General features: G+C 40.0%; 1 protein-coding gene across 1 annotated transcript in view; it reads right to left on the bottom strand.

Moving 5' to 3' along the window:
- LOC124795343 (glutamate receptor 1-like) overlaps positions 1-21,629 on the bottom strand; it is a 680,176-nt gene that overhangs the window by 6,822 nt on the left and 651,725 nt on the right. The window contains exons 16-17 of the mRNA XM_047259331.1: positions 10,141-10,278; positions 256-330 (exon numbers count right to left, since the gene is read on the bottom strand). Of these exons, the coding sequence (XP_047115287.1) occupies positions 256-330; positions 10,141-10,278 (213 nt within the window). The remainder of the gene's footprint in view (positions 1-255; positions 331-10,140; positions 10,279-21,629) is intronic.

The following is a 21,629-nucleotide window of genomic DNA, read 5'->3' as shown; positions in this document are numbered from 1 at the left end:
CATTAGTCTCTCAAGCCAGGTCAACATATTTATTAGCAGCTCTTCAGTTTCAGTCATGATATGTTCTATATTTTTAACTTCTTACAGAAACTTACACTTTATATTCAGCTAAGCACTTGTTACACCAAACACCACACCAAAGACAAGAGACATCATTGGGGATAGGAACTAGCCTAAATTGATGTTAACAATATAAAATCTTGGCAGTACTATAACTAATGATTTATCATGTCTCTGAGAGCTATCTTCACTTACTCTTCCATTATCAAATTCTCTTCCTCCTCCAACAGTTAGTCTCGCTTTCACCCTGAAGGCATCAGATAATGGAATCTGTAAATGAATCAGTTTCGTTGCAACAATTAGGTCTTTCATCTCGTACAAGCCTTATTTTGAACGAATTATGTCTAATAGGAAAAGGATACTTTATCTGTTGGAGAATTTTATTCGTAATTAGGGAAAATACTTGTTTGTGTAAAATTCATGTCTATATTCTGCTACAATGGCGTCAGGCAGGCATCTGCCGTAACGTTCGCACTGGGTTGCGGCGTTGCTGCTGCTATCACGAATTTTATCTCCCACTACACTCTAACACTATGGTTGACGTTGTTATAGTGTTTCCCGTAACGTAACTCGTCCACTTGCTGGAGCTGACAATATATAAATAGAAACATGATGAAAATGCACAACAGTCATAGAGTTAACCATCTTCAAGTGAAGGTTTAGTATGATTACAATGGACACCAATGAAGAGAATGCAGAAATGCAACTCATTTATGGAGAATGTACATTAACAATACAGTTCTTGCAATAATGTTCTCATATTTTCAGTACTAGTGTATGGAGTACAACATTTTAGTAGTTTTGAACGAAAATCTGTGTACATTAAAGCCAGTTGTTGATTAGAAACTGCATCATCATTCCTTTTAATGCTGTTGAAGGTATGCGTAATTTCCCTTTGGCAGACGAGCTCCACAGATATTGGTATCCTGACAAAAACTCACCTTCAGACGGATGTTTTCTCGACTTTTTGTGGTGAATCAAGTAAGGAGAAGTTTCTATCCAAGACAGAGTAACAGTCGTAGAATTAGCACAGACGAAGTTACAGAGTGCCACTGTTCTCGATTCTGTTACAATGGAACAAACTTTTAGTTAAGGTGGTTGACTAAATGATCGGTATCCTTTTTCCTTGTGTTTCATTTGCTCACCATCAACTACACCACGTGGACAAGTTTACGGTACCTAGGATACCTTACACTGTGTTGTAGTACAGGAGAGTCAACGATAGTTTGGTTCCATGTTTTTAATAACATTCTGTTTATGTGAATGGTAGCTTATGATACGTTTCTGAAATGGGCTAGAGGAGAGGAAGCGGATTATCGAATAAAAAATACAGCCGACCATTTAAGAAAGACGTACTTTTCTACATGTCTCTGTAACAAGTGAGAATACTGAAGAGGCAGTCATTCTGATCAATGTTACCCCGGTGTCTAAACAGCAATTTCTTCATACATTTTTATTGTGTCTTTGGGAGTTCATAGTAAACGAACGCCCTGTATAATCATTTCCATTTTGTAATAGTGTATATAGCTATGTATAATCACAGGAAACGCTCTAAGAATACATACATCGTTAAACTTGCAACTAACTGCGACATAATTTCAACACTGATCGCTCACTGGTCTACATGTCTGAATAATAAAAGCCTCAGAAATATGTGTAAACATACACGGGATTACCAAAGTGTGCTCTGATGATGAAATACTGAAAAGATACAGAGATGATTAATCATTTTAATAAGAACTTTGTAACCATATAAGTAAATATAAATATAATGTTGCTAGAAATGTAATGAACACTGAATATTTATGTATAAACCGTGCTAGCCTTGTATTAACAATTAACACTGGTATAAATATCACACATTTAGAAACATGAAGCAGGTTGTTTTGCATGATATTGTTACCTCACTGGTTCTACAGTGAAATATTATGGGAGTCTCTTGATGGAAAATAGTTTATGGCCAACTTATAATAGTTACCCGTTTATTCCTTGAGGTTAACTTTCAAAATTGTTACCGACATAATACGATTTTAATTGTTAGCAATAGAGTGTGGAATGTAGTACCACATACGCTTGATTTCTGGTGAAAATTTGATGAAATCTTCAAACATGTAAGGATATTTGTAGCCTTGTCTGCCAGTCTAATTCAGTAAAGATCGAGCCGAGGTATCGATATAGCGGCACTCCCTTGAGTACTCTTAATCACATTGGTTTTTGCGATTCTATAAATCTCATAAAGGTAATTTGTTTCTTATAACCTCTCAAGGCTACTAATCTAATGAGATATGAATATGACGAAAGTAGACACTTATACCAGATGCTTGCGATTTCATTCCGACAATATTGTTGATCTGGCATTTATTCAGCTCCAGAGCCACACAATTGTCTTCAGATGCTAAAGAAAGATACGAACCAAGTAGTATAGTTGCCTGAGAAGAGAAGCAAAATGTGTGATCATACACTACTGGCCATTAAAATTGCTACACCAAGAAGAAACGCAGATGATAAACGGGTATTCATTGGAGAAATATATTATTACTAGAACTGACATGTGATTACATTTTCACGCAATTTACGTGCATAGATCCTGAGAAATCATTACCCAGAACAACTACCTCTGGCCATAATAACGGCCTCGATACGCCAGGGCATTGAGTCAAACAGAGCTTGGATGACGTGTACATGTACAGCTGCCCATGTAGCATCAACACCAGTTCATCAAGAGTAGTGACTGGCGTACTGTGATGAGCCACCATTGACCAGACGTTTTCAGTTGGTGAGAGATCTGGAGAAAGTGCTGGACAGGGCAGCAGTCGAACATTTTCTGTATCCAGAAAGGCCCGTACAGGACCTGCAACATGCGGTCGTGCATTATCCTGCTGAAATGTAGCGTTTCACAGGGATCGAATGAAGCGTAGAGCCACGGGTCGTAACACATTTGAAATGTAACGTCCACGGTTCAAAGTGCCGTCAATGCGAACAAGAGGTGACCGAGACGTGTAACCAATGGCACCCCATACCATCACGCCGGGTGATACGCCAATATGGCGATGACGAATACACTCTTCCAATGTGCGTTCACCGCGATAAACACGGATGCGACCGTCATGATGCTGTAAACAGAACCTGGAGTCATCCGAAAAAATGACGTTTTGCCATTCATGCAACCAGGTTCGTCGTTGAGTACACCATCGCAGGTGCTCCTGTCTGTGATGCAGCGTCAAGGGTAACCGCAGCCATGGTCACCGAGCTGATAGTCCATGCTGCTGCAAACGTCGTCGAATCTGTTCGTGCAGATGGTTGTTGTCTTGCAAACGTCCCATATGTTGACTCAGGGATCGAGACGTGGTTGCACGATGCGTTACAGCCATGCGGATAAGATGCCTGTCATCTCGACTGCTAGTGATACAAGGCCGTTGGGATCGAGCACGGCGTTCCGTATTACCCTCATGAACCCACCGATTCCATATTCTCCTAACAGTCATTAGATCTCGACCAACGCGAGCAACCATGTCGCGATACGATAAAAAGCAATCGCAATGGGCTACAATCTGACCTTTATCAAAGTCAGAAACGTAATGGTACGCATTTCTCCTCCTTACACGAGGCATCACAACAACGTTTCACCAGGCAACGCCGGTCAACTGCTGTTTGTGTATGAGAAATCGGCTGGAAACTTTCCTCATGTCAGCACGTTGTAGGTGTCGTCACCGGCGCCAACCTTGTGTGAATCCTGTGAAAAGCTAATCATTTGCATATCACAGCATCTTCTTCCTGTCGGATATATTTCGCATCTGTAACACTTCATCTTCGTACTGCAGCAATTTTAATGGCCACTAGTGTAAATAGAGGCTCAACAGTGCAGCCAAAAGCAATGGGACAAAATTGAAATACATTCTGCAGCGTAATTAAAGGGTGACTTTTTACGAAACCCCGTAATTGTCTTCCATTACGATGCACGAGTTTGAAAATTAACTCAGACATACCTACATCCTTCCTGTATAATGGTGCAAAACCGTGGCGTCCCGTGACGTCACCATCGGGCTCTACAACTCTCCAAACAGCATGGTGTAGACACATGCAAGAATGAAAAGGAAAAATACAGAAAAGGCCACTGCTCAGAAGCTCATGTGGTGGGTAAGGTGGGTTAAGGATGTCACGTTAATTTCATCACAATTCTTACCAGCCCCATTGTGGACATATCACATAATGGGAAGGTCAGACACTCGCTCTTAGCCGTATTTCACCACTTCCTTTCGATGCTGCTCCGTTCGGGACCAGAACCCCAACACCTAGCGCTGTTTTCTTATGGGTGGCTGAGAACAGCATTTCAGACACACCGCGGCTCAGTAGTGACACTATACTTCGGGAGGTGGCATAAAGGGCATCAAGGAAAACAACCCTTCCCTTGAGCCGGCCGCTGTGACGGAACGGTTCTAGGCGCTTCAGTCTGGAACCGCGCGACCGCTACGGTCGTAGGTTCGAATCTTGCCTCGGGATTGAATGTGTGTCATGTCCTTAGGTTAGTTAGGTTTCAGTAGTTCTAAGTTCTGGGGGACTGATGACTTCAAATGTTATGTCCGATAGTGCTCAGAGCAATTTGTACCATTTGAACCTTTCCTTCATGCATGCATTTTGCGGTCTAAAATGACAGTTGGCAGTGTAATGAAACGGGATGACTTTTTTGGCAACGTTTGACACTGCTGATTTCTAAAGAAATCGCAGGCCAGCAACGCTATTGTGCGTGATCTGGCCTATGATTTCCTTAGACAAAGGTTGAATAGTTCAGAGAGTGTCAGCAGTGTCAAATGTTGCCAAGATCGTCACCCTGTTTTCATTACACTGTCAGCTGTCATTCTCGGCCGAAAACGCGTCGAAATCAACTGCCGAAGGGAGGGGGTAGTTTCATTGACGCCCTTTCTACCATCCCTTGAGGTATTTCTCTGTCGATGTTGAGCTGCAGTGTCTCAAACGGTTTCCACAGCTATCCATAAAACAACCGCGTTGTGCGTCGTGGGTCTGACCCCCATCGTAGAGGCGTCGAAAGAAGTGGTGAAATGCAGGTAAGAGGGGCTGTGACGACTTTCCCATAGTATAACATGTCCTCGGTGTCGTTTAGTAGAGCTAGGGAGAAATTTTGTGCCAACGGGACATTATTAGCCCACCATACATCTCACATAAGCTTCTAAGCTCTGGCCTTTGTTTCGCATGTGTGAATATCCGTGTCGCATGTGTGAATACCTGTGTTCCACCTCTGTTAAACGATTTACTAATAAGTTTCACCTGCTTTCACATGGCGCAACAGTAGAGGCAGGCAAATGGGCTGCACAAATTTCGTCCCCGTCTAGGAGATGGAGGGGGGGGGGGGGAGGGGAGGAGCACACGTCAGGAAGTGCATCCAGCCACCCACAATCACTAACAATGTAACATTGTCAAACCCAGATTAATAAGGCAAACCAGTGAATAAACGTGATAAAAAAGCAAGATCACGATTACCCGGTTTCCTGATCGTCTGTGCAAAGTTCGTGGATTTTTGAATAAATGAAAACAAAGGCAGAAGTATGCTAAATCTGACACACGGTTTACCATTTGTGATGAAACTGGTCATTGATACTCTGTATTCTCTATTAAGCAACACAGTGCTTGCACTCGTAACAACACGACCCAGTATCAAAATCTTACATTGATAACCATAATGCGGGTACTTTTTGCGTAGCATTCATATATTCATCAACAGAAAATTAACGTATAAAAATTATTATCACACAAATGATGTATTTCAAAGTTCCCGTGTACATTTTGCACCTATTTGTGTAAATGGTTAAATTGGCAGTTATTGTTAGGATAATAATTACAAAGATTAACTTTTGTTATTGAAAAGTATGGAAATATTAAATTATAAATGAGTTGCAAGTGAAATATTTTCTCTTAAATCGATAACATTAAAGTTATAGGAATAGCTTTACAACACAATATTGGTGATGTTATGTTCTTGGCCGGAAAAGTATTATTATGCTAGACAAGTTCTTGTAAAAAGTCATTAATAAACATGGAAAGTTCATATCTAAGCCTCCATCGTTTCACTGAAAAAACGTACAAAGTAATTCAAAAACTTAGGTATAATTTTGCATTCGGGGGCATCGTAGACTTCAGAAGAATACTATGTGAACAATGACATCAAGATGGAATGGACGGCGAGCAGATGTTAAGTAAGACAGAGCTATTTTCATGAACGTCAATTTCTAATTTATGGGCATTCTAATCACTTGCTATTATTTGTTGTGAAGATTTATCTAAATATACAGAAAACAAAATCACAGAGCAAATTTTTGGGGCTTCACTAACTCGTAATCTTCGACTTAATAAAATAATAAGTAGGTTAAAGATCATTAGCCGTAGCCACGCCTTCGCTGATAGTGGCGTTTAAAGTTATGATAGTGATCAATTTCGTACTGTTACTCCTATGGCCGACCTTATTACAAACATTTCTAGTTCCGAAAAGGTAATGAGGAAATCATCCACGTCTCGTCCAACAGCGTTGTCTACGATTTGGGATTCGAGCAGGTAGGGGTGACATCGATATAGTGAAAAAAGTGTGTTAGCTAGAGGAAGACAGCGAAGACGAGACGGTGGAGGCACTGAAATGTACACACCTGTACTGAAATGCACTGAGCTGTTGTTAGGCTATGCAGTGCAAGACTAATATGACTGTACAGGTGTTTTGGCTGTACACTAAATAACGCTGTTGTCAGGGAGGAAGCGGACTGCTGTTTTCCTAAGGTGAACTGAAGGCAAGTGATACAAAGTATAGTGTGTTGTAAGCGTAATTTTGCAAATAGGATTTCAGTTTACGGAGAGTAATGGATAATTACTGCAATGGGCTTTCAAATGTTACTTCTGGCGTGTTTCGAAAACACAACAAATCGCTGTTTTCCATTTGGAATTATCCGTGTTTTTAGATTATCAACCGAGTCGCCAGACCACATTAAACTATTTAATCGGGAGCTTGCTGTATATTTAATTTTCCCGAATACGTGACAGATAACCGGTGTAAGTGTATCAATAGATTCTTATGTTAATTGCATGAAGTTATAAGAATACAGGCTTTCAGACGTCCTTCCTTTTAAGTGGTCGAAACTCGAGAGACAAATTGACACAATACTGAAGTTTCCTGAGATATGCGTAGAGGTAGTGCGTTTGAACTAAATTTGGAAACTTTTTCAAAAGTTACAAGTTGTACAAGATTCCTGCAGTCATACTGATTTTATTCACAACCTGTACAAAGCAAGCAGGATATGTCAAATTGTCGATGTGCAATTTTTGGTGCGTATTGTATCTCTGACCATAAAGGAAGGAGTAAAAAATATTATTTGGTATTCTAGAGAGTAAGTTATTGTTATTGTGAAGGGCTTAGAAATTACTTTAAATATTCTACAGTTTCTGAACAATTTCGTGCCGTTTCTAGTCAGAACAATGTTCCACTTTCCCCTAATCTGTTGCGTAGTTAAGCTGAAATAACGTACTGCATGTACTCAATAGACTGCGGTAAAGCTAAGAGCTAGCCAGAGCAACATCAACTCCTTGCCTGCATACTGCATAGCATGATCACTTAGGTTAAATAATCTGAATACTGAGTGAGCAAAAGCCCGCATGTTAGGACGTAGAGCATGAGCACTACAGTTAAAAGATGACAGATACTAATGGCAGTTATTATTAAATATTCGGAGTAATTTAAACTGAACACAAAAAGTCTTGGGTCACATCGTCCATAAACAGCCCCTTTCAACCTACCCCAGGCATGTTCGATAGGGTTCATGTCTGGAGAAGATGTTGGCCACTCTTGTTGAACGATGTCGTTGTCCTGAAGGAAGTCATTCACATGACGTTCACGAAGGGAACGCGAATTGTCGATCATGAAGACGAATGCCTTGCCAATATGCTGCCGATATGGGTGCACTGTCGGTAGGAGGATGGTATTCACGTATCGTACAGCCTTTACGGCACTTTCCATAAACACCAGTGGCATACATCGGCCCCACTTAATGCCACCCCTAAAGAGCAGGAACCCCTACCTTGCTGCACCCGCTGGAAGTGTGTTTAAGGCGTTCAGCCTGACCAGATAGCCTCTAAACACGTCTCCGACGATTGTCTGGTTGAAGGCACATACGACACTCTTCGGTGAAGCGAACGTGATGCAAATCCTGAGCGGTCCGTTCGGCATGTTGTTGGGCCCATCTGTACCTCACTGCATGGTGTCGTGGTTGCAAAGATGGACCTCGACATGGACGTCGGGAGTGAACTTGCGCATCATTCAGTTTATTGTGCACAGTTTGAGTCGTAACCCGACGTCCTGTGGCTGCACGAAAAGCATTATTCAACACTGTGTCGTTGCTGTCAGGGTAGGTTGCGGTCTTCTACTGCAACAGTAGCCTTTGGGAGGCCTGAGCGAGGTATGTCATCTACAGTTCCTCTCTCTGTCTGTATCTCTTCCATGTTCGAACATCATTGCGTTGGTTCACGCCTGGACACTTCCCTTGTCGAGAGCACTTCTTGGCAGAAAGTAACAATGCGGACGCTATCGAAACGCGGTATTGGTCGTCTTGGCATGGTTGAACTACAGACAACGCGAAGCGTGTACCTCCTTCCTGGTGGAATGACTGAAACTGATCGGCTGTCGGACCCCCTCCGTCTAATAGGCGCTGTTCATGCATAGTTGTTTACATCTTTGGATAGGTTTAGTGACATCTCTGAACAATCAAAGGGACTATGTCTGTGATAGAATATCCACAGTCAATGTCTGCATTAGGGGCATCTTGGAATTGGGGTGATCAAAAACTTCTTTTGATGTGGTATACAGGAGTTCAGTTTATATGACACTTTATACGAACATGCTGTCATAAATCGAAAAAATATTTTATAACTTACAAATTGTATAGTGAAGGAAAAAGTGATCTATCTCTCCCGGATCTATCCCGGACTTGACATACCCTAACAAAGTTTGGGACTCTGTTCCTCGCCGAAATGATACTTATATCAAGTTTAGAAGCGGTGATACGCAATATTGTGGTATTCTCCTTGATGGAGTGGACTGAGGGGAGGGGGGAGTGATTAATTTCTTGACCAGTACGGTTATGTGTACATTAGTTGGCATGTTTCGTCAGATTCTTTAACAGGTTTCAGCCGAGTATATTAAGCAAACTATTAAATTTTTATAGGTAAACATGTTTTTAGTATAAATGTATGTATATCACAAAGATATTAATTACAACAAAGAAAGATAGATTTAAAAGTTGTCTTTCTTACGGAGATTTTGAGAATAAAACCGTCCAGCAGATCGCTTGATAATTTACTTCATTTATAACGTCGTTTCGGCTGCTGTTATCATCAGATATTAATTAAGATTAAAATAATGCAACAATGAAAAGTGATTTAACACATTATCAGATTTTATAGATTGATTTATTAGGTATGCCCAGATCATCTCTGTGTGATGTGAGGTTTTGTTTCTCTGAAATTTAGTAAACATATATCTGTTAGCAACTGTATTTTGACTGTGGTTCTCTATTTGTTTAATTAAGATAACAATTAATTCAGTGTGACATTAATTTGACAGTTTTAGATCTACAATGTCGTGTATATACGTTTAGTGCAAACAGATCTGTAGTGAAAGTGAAAGATATAAAAATTAATATCATACAGCAGCGAGTCTGGATATTTCTTGAAGATATGTCACTTGCTGACTTATACTACGTTCCAGGCCCTATGGAACATAAACTTTATTGATTGACGCCGAATACTGGTTTAGAAGCTGAAGTTCTGGTATGCGCCTTTCAAAAAACTTTAATCTTCCTGGTTTCCCTCTTTTGTATCCTGATAATATATAAAAACATGTTTTCTTCATTATAAATCTCATGAGGGCGGTAGCCGAAACGACGTTACTGGTAAAGCAATACATTAAGCGATGAATACCGTTTTATTTGCAAAATATTCACAATGATAGCAGACTATTTACGGAAACTTATTTCCTCTATTAATTACTCACGGAAGTTTTTTACTGCCAGCTTGTGTACGATCACTCACCTTGGCACGGGAAGCCTCCACGTGTGATTTGTAGCAGAATTCGAGCAGGGCTACAGCCATCGCGAGCAGCAATCCACTGACCAAGATGTAGAAGATGCCGGCAACGTTACTCAAGGAAAGCTCACTGCGGGACGTGTCCTGCAGACAGACAGCAGTTGTTATGGCATTCGCGGTTTAGTAGGCAAAATACCGACCTTCTCTCAATATTTATTTCGTGATATATGTTCGTCAGGCGTAGTCGCAAAATATAACACATAATTTTAAGGAGAATGGAAGATATCCTCGGACGACACACAGCTGTAAAAAGTGATACATTGCTATACTGGAAACATACATGTGATACATTGGTATACTGGAAAATTACATGTAGAGACAATCTTCGCCTACTTGTTAACTATAAAGTAGGTTTATAAAATTGGGACTTAACATTTATCTATAGGGTAAGCCTGGTCTCCACTAAACAAATTTCGTATGTCATTCAGGGATATTTTCTAAATATTTTGGCACATGTAATCCAGGCTCTCCAGTGATTTGTTAAAGAGTATTAGTGTATTTTTTTATATATTCTTCTCAACACAGCCTATTATCTAAGAAGCTAAAAGATACCATTGAGTTCATTCAACTACGCTTAAAAATCTAGTTTTCTTATTTTACAAGCTAGCACTTTTGAAACAGTAATTTGTCCATGTAATAGTTTTCTGGATTTTTGGCTGGATTTGCCACCTCTCAGACATTCCATGTTATTCGACAGAATATCAGACGATTATGTTCCTGTGTGCTGAATTCCTTTCTGAGCCACTGACAGCTTCAAAAATGAGTGATAAAGTTCAGTTTTCCTCTAATGTTGTAGATATGGAGATCACTGTTCCTGTCAAATTGTGTTGGATTGTTTATGACAAATGTAATTTGCGAGTATATGTATTGTAGTGGTGTAGCGAAATGGCTAACTCCTTGAAGATGCACTTGCATGACGACTGCGAGAGAATAGCAAATATTATTCATACTGTTCGCTGTTGTGCAGTCAGTATTTTCTTTACAAGTGGTGAATTACCTCAAAAAATACATAACGGTGTAGAAATAGACAAAATATGTCAGGAGGTTGATTCGTTTATTTTGGAGGCTAGCAATTATACGAAGAGCAGGAGTAACTGAACTCAATTGTTTGAGAAGCTCTGTAATATGTTTATTTTAGTTCAAGCTTTCATCAGTATGTACAACGAAAAGTTTGGAAAATTCTACCCTATTTGCGGACTCCCGTCCATGTACTACATCAATTATTGGTATGACTCTGTTTGTGGTACAAAACTGAAAGTAGTGCGTGCTTTTGAAATTCAGGGACAGTCCATTTTCAGAGAACCTTCTGACAATTCTTTAAAAAATTCATTTACAGACTCGTCTGTTACTTTCACTCTAGTGAGAGTTCTTATTATGCAAGAATATTCTGAACAAATTACCTTTTCTGCTGACTGAATGTTGAGTAGAAAGTTATTCTAACATTCAAGGGATAGAAATGGACCCCGAACTGAACCTTATGGCACTGTCTTGGTGATTTCTTCCCGTCACTAAAAACTTCTACCCTTCCAAAATTGTCAGAATAATTCAGCACAACTTCCTGCTTTCTGTTTCTCAAGTACGATTCGAATCAGTTATGCATAGAGCTGTCAGTTCCATAAATCTTGCGTTTTTCTAAGAGTGTTACATGATTTAAACAACCAAAGTCTGGGAAAACTCACAAAGAATACCAGCTGGAGGTATTTTATTATGTAAAGCTCGTAACATTTCGTAACAGAGTGAATAAATATCGCTCTCATTCAAGCAACGGTTCTGGAATCTAAATTGTGATACGCTAAGTAAATTGTTTCTACTTAAATGGGGAACAATAGGTCTTTTACTTTCTTGTTATTTCCGTGAAAAAGGATTCTTGTATACTCTTGACATACAAGTTACGATCTGTTGTAAAAAGATGCGTCTAATAAGTCGCATTGCTCCGACTCCACACTCACTCCTTTTTCGCATCTTGCACAGACGTTGATGTAATTGATTTTCAGAATTCCATCGCCCTCAATTGCTGTGTGACTCCATGCACGCAATGAGCATTTCAGGTCAACCACTCCATTGCTCACAGACTGCAACGTCGGTAACACCATTTGCACCGTAGGGTGAAAAATAACTTATCGGCTACGTCACCAAATTGTATAGCTATTGTCTCAGCCTGTACTCGTATGTTGAGTATCCAGTACGAATCGTGCAAAGTAGTATTTCTGACATTCCAAGATATCAAAGGTTCAATGGAATATGTCTCCGTTTAATGGAAATAAGATGACCATTATTAATAGCCTCACAGAAAATACAAAAAATTAATTGAAAAGCTATGGTCTGTGTCAATGAATACCGTTTTTGCATGGGACAGTTACTTCCAACAAGAGGAGGAGTATCAAGAAAAGCGGAGATAATGATTTCTCAGATTTATTCTTCGAAACGATTTTCCTTTTAACATCTAAAGAGAAGTAACGGTCACAGAAGCTGCAAGCATAAATATACAAATGTGTTTTATACTTCAATTGTCCTGCGTACTCAATACATAAAAAAATTGCATATAACATAACTGAAAAACACGATATGAAGTTATTAGTACTAAGACAAACTTTAAACCCTATTTCATTCTTTCTTCTGCTTTGATATCATTTCTTCTCTACGAATCTGCAGCATGATATCTTGTAATCATTGCATTCATTGTCTACATGTATGTTTCTTCAGTCTATTGCTTCATCCAATGCCATATTAATCATTCTACATCTCTATGTACATTCGTACTCTGGAAACCATAGTGATGGCGTGGGTGAATACTCACTGTACCACGTGTCCATAAGATAGAGCTTCTTCCGGTTACCTTCATGTATGGAATGAGGGAACAATGAAATCTAAAATGCCTCTGTTCTCGCCGTAGTAAGTCTCACCTTGTCATCGGGAGCGATACATAGAGGATTGTACCAAATCCCTAAATTCGTTCACTCAAAGGTCGTTCTTGAATCATTGTAAGTAGATATTCCCTGGACAGTTTGCGTCTGTATTCAGGTGTCTGCCAGTTCAGTTACTTCAGCATCTCCGTGATACGCTCCTATGGGACAAACAAACCTATTATCATTCGTACTGCCCTCCTTTCTGTACTTTCAACACCACCTATTAGTCGTATTTGGTACAGGTGTCACACACTTAAGCAGTATTCTAGAATGGATTGCACGAGTGTTTTGTAAGCAACCTCCTTTGCAGACTGATGGAATTTCTATAGTATTTTCTAATAAGAGCGAGGTCTTTCACGTGATCGTTCAGCTTCATATCACAACAAACTGTTACAATCAGGTATTTGTATGAGTTGACGGATTTCAGTTGTCACTCATTGATATTATAGTTATAGGACAGTGTGTGCTTTGGCTTCCTGAAATACACAGATTTATATATCTGAAGGTTCAAATTAAGTCGCCAGCCTTTGCACCACTTTCAAATCTTATCAAGATCCGAGGGAATATTTATGGAGCTTTTCCAGACGGTACTTCATTACAGATTACCGCATCGCCTGTGAAAATTCTGTGCCTACTATCGAAATTGGTTACAAGTTATTAACATATAGCAAGAACAGTAAGGGTCCCACCACACTTCATGAGGCACACATCACGTTACTTCAATATCTGTCGATGATTCTCAATCCTAGATAATGTGCCGTGCCCCCCCCCTAACAATAAATCCTGAATCCAGTCAGAAATTTCACTGTCGATAATTATCACAGGTGTAGTACTGATTTAGATGATTTTCACTAGTTAAGAAATACTATACCTACCTGATTTGCTTGATTTATAGCTTTCACAGTGTCATACGAGAAAAGTGCGAGTTGGGCTACTCATGATTGGTGTTTTCATAACCCTTGCTAGTTAGCATAAAAGATTTCATTCTGTTTGAGATATCTTATCACCTTCGAAGTGAGTAGAAGTTACATTATTTCATAACAAATGAATGTCAAGGATAGAAGCGGCAGTTTTGAGGATCACTTCTGCTACCCTTCTTGTAGACGGGATAGACTGTTGCGGTCTGTGATTTTTTCCAACAACTGGACAGGGTGTTTTTGATTGAAGGATCTAGGGTATAGTGTGGTTAAAAGAGAGAATAACTCAGCCACAAATTCGATACACAATCTGACAGAGATTCCCTCGGATCCAGGAGTTTTGTTCAATTTTGGTGACTTTCACAGTTCATAAATATCAGTGACAATCTCTTTCACATTTTCTGTGATGCGAGAACTGAACTGGGGCAATACTCCTGGTTTTTATTTTGTGAAGGAGCATTTGAAAACGTGGTTCAGCATTTCAGTTTTTGCTGTGTTTTCACCCGTGGTCTAGGGGTAGCGTCTTTGATTAGTAATCAAAACGTTCTAGATCCCGACCCATGTCACAGTTTACATTTTGAGTGTAAGTCATCAGCAACGGCGGCCAAAGACTTCTAGCAGAACAAGTCACCCTCGTCCTGCCAACGGCCTTGTCAAAGAGGGAGGAGGAGAGGACAGAGGTTCAGGGCACTCACTTGCCCTTGGGATCGGACACTGCTCCTAAAGGCGGAAGAGTCAGCAGTGATCAACGGCATGAGAATGCAGAAGGTAATTGAAGCCACTGCATTAAAAACACGTAATGGGTACCCACAGGACATGTGGCCTGTAATAAAAAAGTGTCATGTTGATCTCTCCAGTGGCAAAAGATTCCGGTCTAGTTCCCCGTTCGCATCTCTGGGAATGGACTGCTGAGGAGGAGGAGTATATTGGTGTTTAACGGCCCCTTCGACGACGAGATTATTAGAGACGGAGCACAAGGATGAGGAAGGAAATCGGCCACGCCCTTTCAAAGGAACCATCCCGCCATTTGCCTCAAGAGGTTTAGGGAAATCACGGAAAACGTAAATCAGGACGCCTGCACGCGGGTTTGATCCGTCGTCCTCCCGAATGCGAGTCCAGTTGCTAACCACTGCTCCACTTCGCTCGGTACTGCCAAGAGAGAGGGGAGCGTGAGGAAAAGATTTAATAACCAACGAAAGGATAACTTTCTGTGAATCAGGACGTGGCATGTCAGAAGTTTGAACGTGGTAGCGAAGCTCGAAAATATGACTAGAGAAATGCGAAGGTTCAGTCTAAATGTAATGGGGATCAGTGAAGTAAAATGGAAACAGGACAGCAACTACTGGTCAGACGAGTATAGAAGAATATCAGTAGTTGCAGAAAATGGTATAACGGGAGTAGGATTTGTTATGAATAGGAAGATAGAGCAAAGAGTGAGTTATGTGAAAAGTTCAGTGACATATTACTCTCTTTAGAATCGACAGAAAACGAACACTGACAACGATAATTGAAGTATACATGCGTACATCGCAAGCTGAAGATCAAGATATAAAGAAAATATGTGAGGATACTGAACGGGTAATTTAGTATGTAAATGGATATAAAAAGTTTAATAGTCATGGGCGACTGGAATTCGGCTGTAGGGGAAGGAACAAAAGGAAGGGTTACGGGAAAATATGGGTTTGGTCCTAGGAATGAGAGAGGTGAAAGACTAACAGAGCTCTACAACAATTTTCAGATAATAATAGCATATACTATGCTCAAGAATCACAAGAGGAGGAGGTATACTTGTAAAAGGCCGGGAGATACGGGAAGATTTCAGTTAAATCATGGTCAGGCAGAGATTCCGAAATCAGATAATGGATTGTAAGGCGTACCCAGAAACAGATATAGAATCAGATCACAATTCAGTAGTGATGAATAGGAGGCTGAAGTCTCTTAGACTACACAGATGGAATCAGTAAGTAGAGAAATGTAATATGGAAGTACTAAGGAATGAAGATATACGCTTGATATTCTCTAAGGCTATAGGTACTGAGATAAGGAATAACTCAAATGGCGGGTCAGCTGATGCTGAATGGGCATCTGCAAGAAGGGCAGTCACAGAAGTGGCAAGAAGAAACATAGGTACCGCGATTGCAACAACAAAGAAATCATGAGTGACAGAAGTAAATGAAGTAAATAGGAAGTACAGAGAGACAATGCAAAATGGCGGTATAAAAAATGTGAAAAAATCGAGAAAGAAACGATTGTCAGAAGAAGTGCTCTACATACAGAAAAGTCAAAACCATCTTTGATGAAATTGAAAGCAAGAGTTGTAACATTAACAGCTGAATGGTACCCCCACTGTCAAATGCAATGGAGAGAACGGATAGGTGGAAACAGTACAGTGAAGACTCTGTAGAGGAACACAGGTCTCACGACGTGATAGAGGAATAAGCACAAGTCAATGTAGAAGAGACAGGGGATCCAGTATTACAATCTTAACTTAAAAGAGCTTCGGAAGACTCAAGATGAAATAAGGCAGAAGGGATAGCTAACATTCCTTCAGGATTTCTAACATCATTAAGGAAAGTAGCAACAAAACGACTGTAGACAATGGCGGGTAGAATGTATGAATCTGGCAATATACCATACGACTTTTGGAAGATAGGAAGAGCTCTGTGAAGGTAGAAAGAGCTGAATAGTGCGAGTATTACCACACAATCAGATAGAAAGAGCTGATTAGTGTGAGTATTATCGCACAGTCAGCTTAACGGCTTATACATCCATGTTGCTGACGAGAATATTATACAGAAGAATGAAAGAGAAAATTGAGAATTAAATGATGATCTGTTTGTCTTCAGGAAAGATAAAGGCATCAGAGAGCCAATTCTGAGGTTGCTGAAATGTCGTGTGGCTAGGGACTCCCGTCGGGTAGACCGTTCGCCTGGTGCAGGGCTTTCGAGTTGACGCCACTTCGGCGACCTGCGCGTCGATGGGAATGAAATGATGATGATTAGGTCAACACAACACCCAGTCCCTGAGCGGAGAAAATCTCCGACCCAGCCGGGAATCGAACCCGGGACCTTAGGATTGACATTCTGTCACGCTGACCACTCAGCTACCGGGGCCGGACCTGAGGATGCTGTTAATAATGGAAGCAAGGCTGAAAAAAAAATCAAGACACAGACATAGGATTAGTCGATCTGGAAACAGAGTGCGATACTCTCAAAGAGTGAACAATTAGAGTGGGAGACTAAGAACGAAGGGCACGGAATAAAAAGGATGTATGTGAGGGATGTTATCTTTTGCCACTACTGTTCAATCTATACATCGAAGGAGCAATGAAAGAAATAAAAATGTTTCAACAGTGCAATTAAAACTCAAGGTGGAAGGATATCAATGATAAAGTTCACTGATTACATTGCTATTCTCAGTGAAAGTGAAGAAGATTTACAGGATCTTATGAATGGAATAAACAGTCTAATGAGTAGAGAATATTGATTGAGAGTTAATGAAGCAATAGAAAATTAATGACATGTATTAGAAATAAGAACAGTCAGAAACTTAACATCAGAACAGGGGATCACGAAGTAGACAAAGTTAAGAAATTCTGCTGCCTAGGTATCAAAATAACCCATGACGGATGGAGCAATGAGGACATAAAAGGCACATTATCACAGGCAAACACTTCATTCCTGCCCAAAAGATGTCTACTGGTCAAACTTAGATGTTAATTTGAGGAGGAAATTTCTGAGAATGTTCTTTTGGAGCGCAGCATTGTATGGCAGTGAGACATGGCCTGTAGGAAAACCGGAACAGATGAGAATAAACTGATCATTCGAACATTATGACCACAGACCTACTTTCGATATAAACATTCACGTTGGCATCCATGGGTCCAGTGGAGCTCGTGAAGGGCACCATGACGGTCAAAGAGTATCGTACACCGATTCCAGACAACGTACACCCCTTCATGACGACCATGTTTCCCGACGGCAGTGGCATTTTTCAGCAAGATAACGCGCAATGTCACAGGTCCACGAATGTGACGGAGTGGTTCCAGGAACACAGTGACGTGTTCCAATTGATGTGCTGGCCTCTTAACTCATCAGATATGAACTTAATCGAACACATCTGGGATGTAATTGAATCTGGAAACAGAGCTCATTGCCCCCCTCCCTGGAATTTACGGGGAAAAACGTGGTGCCATCACCCTCCACCTCCATGCTTCCCTGCCACGACGTGTCACCGCTGTTATATGTGCCGAAGGTGGACGTACCGGCTGTTAGGTATGTGGAGATAATTTTCTGGCTGATTACTGTAGAAGTAATTCAGATGTAGTGCTATCGAAGAATGTTGAAAATTATTTAAACTGATAATGATTCTACACAGTATCGGCGAGGGAAAGAATATATGGAAAACACAGAAAAGAAGGAGGGATAGTATGACATCACATTTGTTAAGACGTCACGGAATACCTTCCACGTACTACAGATAGCTGTAGTTGACAAAAGCTGTAAAAGGAGACAGAGATTGGAATACATCCATCAAATAATTGAACACTTAGGTTGCAGTGCTACACTGAGATAAAGATATTGGCAGAGGAGAACAATGTGTGCTGGGCTGCATGAAACGTGATGGAAGACTGATGGCTCAAAAAAAAATAAATAAATAAATAAATAAAATAAAATAAACAAATTCTGTTCCTGTCCCGTTCGTAAGTTTCTTAGACACTAAGTTTGGTGCGACTAAAAGACTTCACTTAACGACTGCAATTTATTTGGGTTTTGTGTGAGGTATTTAGGTAATATTCTGCTATGGTAGTCGTTGAAAACTTGACGCACTGTCCTCTTGATATCGACAAGAGTTTCACTCAGCTTCTCTCAGTCTATAGTTCTGAACTTTTGTCTGCACATATTATGTAGAAGCATTTTTAGAAGATTCTTTACTGTGTCTGTATACCACGGAGGATCCCGTCTACCAGTACGTTCAAATAAGTAGATACCCATCAGGTGCACGGTCAACTATCCTTTTAAACTTGAGTCAGTTTTCTTCGACATGTTCCTGCTCAGAGCTAAATGTTTCAGTATCCTCACTGAGATGTAATACTACTGGCTCTTTGCTGAACATATAAAAGCTTCTAATTGTTTTAATGCTCTTTGTTGGTTGGTAAACATTGTTGATACAACTGCCTTATGATCAGTGATAAAAATTTTTAATGTTGACATCCTCAAAGAGGTGAAGTCTATTTGTTGTCATTATATCCAATATATTTCCATGATGAATGGGCTTTCTAGCTATATATTCTAGGTAGTTCTCAGAGAAGGCTTTTAGTAATGTTTCGCAGTACATCTTGACACGCCCTCCACCTACGAAGCTGTAATTTTCCCAACTGATGGTTCGGCGATTAAAGCCTCCTCCAATGATGAGAGTGTGATTGAGGGACGTACGTACTTGTGAACTTAGGTTCTGGGTAAAGATTTTGGTAGCATCTGGAGGTGAGTCTTGTTGGTAGAAGAAGGATCTGATTATACGTTTATGCCAACCCTTCGTTTTCTTGCCAAAAGAATCTTATATATAGCGTAATTTCTCCCTCTGTAGACTTCAGTTTCTTGTCTACTGTTACGAATAAACTACCTCCGTTACCCATCAAAATACTCTTTGACTACAGACTTTAATTTCATCAAAAATCTCATTGTTGACAGTTTTGGGTTTTAACCAGCATGCAGTATGGAGTATTCATATGGAATAATTTTCTGGGACAACACAGTACTTAGAACGAAAATAATGACTGCTCACTATCGAGCAGTAACTATAGTTAGTGATGTTCACCCACGGTCGTCATGTAGATATTTCTTCAAGAAGTTAGGCATTTTAACTGCCCTATCATAATTTATATGTTCGCTAATTAAATTCGTTATAAACAATCAACCACAATTTGAGAGGAATAATGATGTCCATACCTACAACACTAAATGAAAAACCATCATTATTTCCCATTACTGAAGCTGTCAATGCGTCAGGAACTGCAACAACAAAATTGTTTGATATTTTGTCAAATAACATAAAACGTCTGATGGGTGGTGTCGCAAGTTTTAGATCCAATCTAAAATCATTTCTCCGGGACAGTTGCTTCAGTTAAATAAACAGCGTTCTATTTTAAAACCGGAAACATGTAAAAAGGTTAGAGTCTAGGTGTAGTTCCATGAGGATTAAAAAAGTAATATCTTAATTCATGTTAACACTAACCATGTAAACATATCCAGTAAACTGACTCGCTCCACATCATTTCGATCAGGGAACTGTTCAAATCAACGTGTAGTTATGTAAATAATGAACAGAAATTACTCCCGAGAATTTTCTTTTATTAGACGTTCTCGAGGTATTTGAGCTGTAATATTCCACGTTCCATCAAATTCTGACAATATTAAATGGTTACTATTTCATCAAGAGTAACTTCTTACAGCAATTTTAGGGAGAGTTCCTCGTCATCCTACATATCCATTATTACTCACTTACCTTTTCCTCCGTACCTCATACAGGTTTCCTATATGTACTTTCATTTGCTTCTCTGAAATAATGTTAATTTATTTTAATAACGCGACGATAATATTCTCTATGGCCATAAAAATCTCCATCTCCGTACGCTTCCCCTGTCCCCCTCCCCCTACCTCTCTCTCTCCCTCTCTCCTCTTTTCTCTATCTGGCTTGTCCGCACGTTCAGTCAGATCTTACTCCAGTGTTCTTATTGTTAACTTAAAACCTATTCTGCTGTGTTCCCATTCCATCATTTCAATTATTGTAGTTATTCCTTTCATCGATAATGAGGATTGTCTTCTGAGTTCATAATACACTTGATCCTGTTCAGAGCCTGAATTATATCCTTCTTTTTAATGTTACTGTTTCATTCTGCTTAACTATCATCCATGCTTATGCTTAGATGATTAGCTTAGCTTACGTAGCGAACACCACGCTTCATCGTGGCATGTAATTTCTTTCTGAATGTCTTTCTAGTGATCGTTACTACTGGGGTTCGGCCTAAATCCATATCTGTACATTTTTAGGCGCAGCGGCCGAGTGTTTGGTTCACAAGTCGTACAATACTCACCTAGTCTGTTTAATAGTTTTCCGTACTTTCTGGTCTTCTCCAAGAACAGCTTCTTATCCTGTGTTTTTAGAAGGCATTTGTGACGGTCATCTGAGACTTATCAAAGAAGTCTATAAGTCTTTTATGGCTCATTTGTCTTATGCAAACCATTTTCTCCAGTATTCTTGCCTTAGTTTATCTCAAGTCTTTAATTTTACAACATTGATTTTTATCCGTAATAGGTTTTCTAGAGTCACTGTCTTCCGTAGCAGTTGTTGAACTTTTTATTTGCAGTACAGTTAAGGCGGAAAAACGAATGTCGTGAGGTTGATTCGGGTTGTTCTTTCAGGAATAGTTTTCCACCATCAAATCCATTCATTAGAAAGCGCCCTCCACATCATTTAGCTTCACGTGAGTTAAAAGTCACTGGCAAAGTGCAAAGACAAACTATGCACTGGTTTCGTCTGCTAGAAATGCCACAATTTTTTGCTCTGTAGCGTAAGCATATCTACACTCTTCACTTTGTAAGCAGTAGCTGTT

Source organism: Schistocerca piceifrons, chromosome 4 (genome assembly GCF_021461385.2).
Source record: "Schistocerca piceifrons isolate TAMUIC-IGC-003096 chromosome 4, iqSchPice1.1, whole genome shotgun sequence".
In the NCBI taxonomy this organism is placed as follows: Eukaryota; Metazoa; Arthropoda; class Insecta; order Orthoptera; family Acrididae; genus Schistocerca; species Schistocerca piceifrons.
The sequence above is the reverse complement of the archived record's forward strand: the minus strand, read 5'-3'. Positions and strand labels throughout refer to the sequence as shown.